The sequence below is a fragment of the Poecilia latipinna genome, unplaced genomic scaffold, assembly GCF_001443285.1.
Source record: "Poecilia latipinna isolate Pla-1442-1.1 unplaced genomic scaffold, P_latipinna-1.0 Scaffold671, whole genome shotgun sequence".
Lineage (NCBI taxonomy): Eukaryota > Metazoa > Chordata > Actinopteri > Cyprinodontiformes > Poeciliidae > Poecilia > Poecilia latipinna.
This window is the reverse complement of record NW_015113287.1, coordinates 122,453-128,862: the sequence shown is the minus strand read 5'-3', so window position 1 is coordinate 128,862 and position 6,410 is coordinate 122,453. Positions and strand designations below refer to the sequence as shown.

Sequence of the window (6,410 nt, the reverse complement as noted above, 5' to 3'; positions counted from 1 at the left end):
TTCCTGTTTTTGAAGGAATGTTTGGGTTTTTTCAAATGTTGAAAAACCCCGGAGGAAAAAAAAAAAAAAAAAAAAAAAAAGCATCAACTCAATCACTGAGGCATCCAGGAAAATAAATCTCTCATATCCTCTCAGTCACTTCTAATCTCCAGCTCGATCTCAGGGAATGATTCCCACAGTCACCACAAGGATGCAAAACAGGAAAGAAAACAAGTGATTTTTCAGGGCCGATATCAGGAAGGCGTAGTTCACCTAAGTTGAGATAGAGGTCCAGTCTTCCTCGGTGCAGCTCCAGGGTGATGTAGTCTCCTCTCTGCCCCTCTCCGTGCAGTAAGACCCCCTCAGCCTGGTGGCTCTTAAAGCGCAGAGAAATAACATCCTTCACTGTTGACATGGACTTCTGGTTGAACCGATACAGCAGAGAGCTTCTGCCATCAAAATCGGCCACATACGATTCTGTGGAAAAATCAGAGCCGGTGTGAAGGGGTGTGTGCTCTGCTACCTAGAAGAAAAGGGTTAAGGTTAGAACAAAACTGGAGTATTCTACAACCAGGGCTGCAAATCAGAAGTGTTTATTTTATTGGTATTCAAATTATTTTCCCTTTCTTGTTGCAAACACCATGTTACCTACATCTGTGAATTACTATGCTTAGGCTGCGATGTACATAATTAGGTAAATACAGACATGTTTTGTCTTTTTAATGTATGCATCAGAGAGGAGAGATGCTGTTTGCTCTGTGAAACAACTTTTCTGGCACATCTACATTTGGATGCACACGGAGACTCAAGTTAACAAGCGATCACCGCCTGCTAGCTTTGCACTTCACTGTTTATTCTCATCTGACTTGCTTTCACCTTTTTGCCATGCGCTCCCTTCATGGTTTCTTGCAAAATGCAAACAGAAGTTCTGTTCAGTTCAGAAAGAATTGTTTGTTTGTTTGTTTGTTTGTTTGTTTGTTTTTTGCCACTTTTCTATACAAGCCACATTTGTGGGGTTCAGCGCAGAGCAGTCCAAAGAGACTCTTCCACCTTCAAGCACCCAGGCCTGAAGGTTAAGCACAACCCAGGTATGGAGGGCGTAGTCTTCGACGCGGCTGTCTCGGGTTCGATTCCCGGCCTGGTGACTCTCTCGTTACCCACCTTCCTGTCAATTCGCTATCAAATAAATGCCACTTGAGCCAATAAAACCTTTACAAAAGTGTGCAACATGCCGCTTTTATGGATTGAAGTTCTGCAGTGACAGTATTCATACCTTTAAATTGTAAAATGCTCCTCTCTGCAGCAGGTTCTCTGACTCCATTTAAGTTCCAGGCCTTTTATATTAATCATGGAAAGAAACTATAGTTAATTATTTATACCATTTTTCAGCTTTCATAAGTCATAGTAATTGCAGAGTCTGCACAGGTCTATCATTTCTCATACACATAACTGTGCCTGTGCTTTTTTTTTGTTGTATGAAACGTTTTTTTTGTTTTTTGTTTTTGTTTTTTTTCTACCACTTAAAATCTCTCAACTGTAAAAATATGAACGATCCACGTTCTTGTTTCACCTTTCCATTGAGCAGGAGTGACAAGGTGATGTTTTTTGTGGATAAAAACACAGAGTGAGAAAATCGTGACGGGTTTGAGTGTGGAAGCAGATCGATGTATTAAAGTGAAGTCGAACGAGAGGGCAGCAGCTTATCAAACTTGAACTTGGTTTATTGTCTTTATGAACCACGGGACATGCCATTCTCTCATAGCGAGGCTAAAGCAGAGGAAAAACTCAGCTCGGAACAGCAGCACTGAAAGACACGCAGACAAAATTGCACTCAAGAGAGTAACCGTCTGCCTCAACGATGCTGTGCCGCACCATGTGGCGCTTGGCTATCATAAAACTGCTCACTGTGGTGTGTTCCGACACTGTTCCACAGTGCAGTAATTCTCTGGCTCATCTAGTTAGTGCCGCCTCACAATGCGTGGGAGAGGTGTGCCAGTAAATCCCCATTAAATGTCTTATTGAGGACTGCTCAGAATATAAATGGAAGTACGCTTGGCCTTTATCAATGTGCACAGCCACAGAAGACCGCTTTTTGCTTCATTACAGTCAGAGGTTCAGGGTTATCTTGGTTAATGCTTTGCCAACGTAAAACAAACATTAGGACAAATGAGTGCTACCCATCATATTTTTAAAGAATTACAGTAACTTTTTTTTTTTTTTTTTTCCATTTAAAAGTAGTTTCATAAGGCAAAGCACAAAGGGCAAGACATGGAAGCGGCATGCCGAGCACTTCTAAACACATGCACAGATTGCGTTCAGTGTTCAATGCTCTGTCTGGGCATGAGTCAGGAGACAGGCTGGTGCACAAGAAAAGCAGCAATTTGCATATTTGCTTCCAGGAGCAGCACGCCGCTGCTACTGTACCATGCTGCTGCTGCTTCTGCTTCTTCTTCCTGTGTGGCTCCTCTGGAGAGTGTAACAGTTTCAAATTACATTCATCAACTCACTGAGGGTCGCAAGTGCATGAAGCTCCCATTTGTGGCTTTTATGTCTTTAACGCGTCAGGTATGCACAACATAGTGTGAAAGCAGGTGAAGATATGATAAAGAGACATTAAAGAGATCACGGTGGGATCTTACTGTTTACATCGGCAGCAGTTTTACGGTGTGCCGAATGTCACAAAGTGAGTCGTTTTCCCCAAGAAAAAGGTCGATGGAGATGTTCACCAGACAGGAAGAGCAGTATTAAGGAATGCGATGGCATGATTTCATGTAGTTATCAATTAAATGTTTTCTTTGCAAAAATGTTACATCAGTCAAGACATCAATAAGTAACCCCTCTGTCACATGACTGCACAACAGCTTTTAAATCCCATTGCTTTGAGGAAGTCTGATGTGTTTGACCACCAGATGCGCCAACATCAGCACTGCAGCACTCGCGCGCCGTCGCTACAGAAGCACCACAGCAATGACCCGACGACAACGTTGCATAACGTCAAGCTTTCCTGTCCAAAATGTTTACCCACTTTAGGCCAGAGGCTGAAAAAGGAAAGAGAAACTGAAGACCTGCCTTACTGCCTGATTAATTCTGATAAGAGTAATCTGACCACACACAACATAAATGATATAAAAAACAAATCTGACTATTTAAGAGGCACTGAAATATCGTCCCTGCAGTCAGTTAATACTTTCATTTGGAAACACAAATTAAACAAAACAGAAATGATGCAGCATAGTAGTGACTTTCACCAAATTGTTCTCATTGTACACAGACTATTTATATGAATGCATCAACAGAGGCACGCACACTTTAAATATTTAAGTATTTGTCTAAGACTCGATGTGCTAGATGAAATCCCTCATTTCCTGGATTGCACCTATGAAAAAACTGCTTTTTTAAATGTTCACTATGGGAAGAATCTGTGTGACAGTAGTGTAACACTGAGGCAGAGGTTAAGCTGGACTTTATTGTTTGCTAATTCGAGTGAAGGAGTAAAAAAAATAAAAAAAAAATAAAATCCAGTCATATGGCCGTTTTTATCCGTCAATTTTTTTTAAATAAAACTGACATATTCTGTGATATTTAAATTTGACTCAGTTTAATTACCATTCAGTTCAAACAAGTCCGCATTGTGCTATCGCACATCCAACACAAGAAACGTTGTTCTCTGCAGTGACAGAAAACACTGACTGTGGCCTCAGTAACAGCACACAAACACTTAGATTAAACTCCCACTGTGAACGGTTCACCTGCTGTGGCCCACAGCCTCCTCCTGGTCCTTCCTGGACCTGAACTGTGCATCCACTTGTGCATGATCAAATGTCTCACCCGGGATTGCTGCAGAGGCTGCATTCTAGATTCAGCAGAATGGGAACCAGTGGTTCAGCTGCACTGGTCTGTGACCTGAAGTGGCATCCATTTGAAAATGTCTGCATGTCTACAAAGTGGTAAAGAGTGTGAATTTGTAATCCTTCAAAATGATAGATGGTCTTCAGATTTCTCCACCACCTCTAAAGAAAAAAAAAAACAAAAAACAGTCAAAGGAAACACTGGGTTAAAGCGACCCCGTTTTTAAGGCCATGACTTGTAGTTAAAATTATTCATGAGAAATGTGCTTCCTTGTTAAACAAAAGGCAGTTTTCCTTCATAGCAACATCTGCAGTTTAAACGCAGATCTGCAGTGAGTATTCAAAATACAACAAAGCTAAATAAATGTTCCAGGTAATGCAATGCAGAATAATTCGATTTAGCCGCAGCAGGAACAATTGTTGATTTTATGTTTAATGTGAATGCATAGTCAGATCATTTGCAAATTACTGCCTTAAAAATTTTTGTGTAAATGCAAATAAACAGGGTTTTCCTCACACTGTGAGCGTCTTAAACCAGCGGAAGCAAATCCCAGCCGATATAAAAGTGTTCTGGATAGATCTGACGAATGGCCTCCAGCAGCACTAAAAACCCAAAGTTAGGGATGAAAAAATGTCTACAAGACATCAAGCTTGGGATTAGTACACTATCCTCATGAAGTTAATTGGACTACGAAGGTTCTGTTGCTGATACTGATGTTATAGGAAGAGAGATGGCTGTATGAAAATGGAAAGGCTTTGATATTCTTGCCCTAAAACACTAAAACATGGCGGACCGTCTGAAGATAACCACCACAATTCAGTCATATCCAATGAATTAAAATGTGTTCTGGTGAGGCTTGTTCAAATTTAAAGAGTCTTTTTAAAATAACTCTTAAGCAGATACTGAACATACTTTTCATTAAATCCACATTTACGTATTTCATTTTTTTTATTTTTGTAATTTCTCTGGTGCAATATTCTAATCCTAAATATGTTTCCATTAGCTGTAAGCAGAAAATCACAATAATTATTTACAGTAAAGGCTTGAAAACTCTCTCAAATTAAGTTATACGTTGTATTTTTAGTGCGTTCTGTGTAGCGTGTCAGAATTGTTGTATGGCACTTACAAAGTCACTTTCTAAAGTGGGTCATTTCGCTATAATGCTGGAAATTTGCTTTGGATTTGCTTCAAAGCAACGAACAAAAAGACGGAAAAGAAAGGGGAAAAAGAGAAAAACCCAAGGAAGCTGTAAGAATTGAGGAGATGGAGAAAGAGAGAAAACACACTAGGAATCTGCTTCTATACCAGCAGAAAGAGACAAAAAAACAAAGAAACCAGAGCAACAAACATCGTCTCCACTTTCCTAAAATGATTACCCAGGTCGTTTTCTGCCAAAACTGATTTTGGCGCAAACAAAATCACCCTCTTTTTTTATTGACAAGCAATGATTTAGGCAAAATAAAGGAGAAATTTTCACCAAAAAAAATGACTTAGGCCATTATTTTAGGAAGGTGAAACACGCATATAACAACGCCACTGATAAGTACACAGTACTAAACAATGCAAGATGCATGTAGTGTCAACAACAACCCAGAGTTTATCTGTCAACACCTGATTCTATACCTTAGCGAAGATCTGCTCAGTGTTTTAACTTATGGAAATAAATCAGGTAGGAAAAAAATTCTAAATGTACAGCAGGTTAGATTTCATTTTTGATTCAACGTCAGAGTTTAGTGAATCACTAATGTACAGCCTTACTAATATTCAGACAATGTTATTTTCATTTTGACTCTTTTACAAGGGTGAAATGACTGTTTTACTAGAATGCATGGCATGTTTATTCCTGTTCTGCTCCTGCCCTCAGTCTTCAAAAATATTTTAAAAACCAGCAGTGAACTTAATGCTCTATAAACCCATATTTGCTGTTTTAGTTTGAGTATATATATATTTTTTCATCTGAAAATAATCTCAGAGGAGTGTAATGAAGGCATAAATTGTTATGAAATCAGACCCAGGAGCAGACAGGAAAAAGAAGTCCAGTGTCTTCCTTTAGTTATTATTTCCTGCTTCTATTCAACATCTGCTTTAGAAAACTGTTTAAGGGTAGAAATGTCGTCATCCAGGTTGACGTCGGGAGAGAGGAGAAAACAACAAATATATGTCTGCACTTGACTTATTTACTGTATGACTAGCTCGCTGTCACTGCCTCATGGAGTCACAAAACCAATGTCTGGGATCATGAGCGCCCCCTGCCATGAGGCAGGAGAACTGCCTGCCTCGCCTCAAATCTGTTCTCTGCCTTTTCTGATCGCTCCTCAGCACATGAAACACATTACACACACAGTTGGTGACAAAAAACACTGTACATTATTTTCATTAGCTAAATTATGGAAAATCAATTCATATATAAATTGTTTTTTTTAGCCATTTTATTGCTGGCGTACAAACAGGACGAACATGCTCTCATAGAATGGCAGCCAGTGCAGTTAGCGAGAGGTTGAAATCCATGTACCGCTAATTCTCCACAAAAATGCGTTCATCCAAAGCCAAGTCTATCTTCGGCATGTTTAAGAATCATCAAA

At 39.7% G+C, this 6,410-nt stretch overlaps 1 protein-coding gene and 1 long non-coding RNA gene across 3 annotated transcripts in view; one reads left to right on the top strand and one right to left on the bottom strand.

Annotated features, from left to right (window-relative positions):
- cntnap5a (contactin associated protein family member 5a) overlaps positions 1–6,410 on the bottom strand; it is a 165,455-nt gene that overhangs the window by 99,771 nt on the left and 59,274 nt on the right. For both annotated transcript variants that reach the window (XM_015044344.1, XM_015044345.1), the window contains exon 5: positions 253–456. In XM_015044344.1, the coding sequence (XP_014899830.1) occupies positions 253–456 (204 nt within the window). The remainder of the gene's footprint in view (positions 1–252; positions 457–6,410) is intronic.
- Positions 6,245–6,410, top strand: part of LOC106954668 (uncharacterized) — a 3,391-nt gene continuing 3,225 nt past the window's right edge. The window contains exon 1 of the long non-coding RNA XR_001426405.1: positions 6,245–6,324. This is a non-coding gene — a long non-coding RNA (uncharacterized LOC106954668). The remainder of the gene's footprint in view (positions 6,325–6,410) is intronic.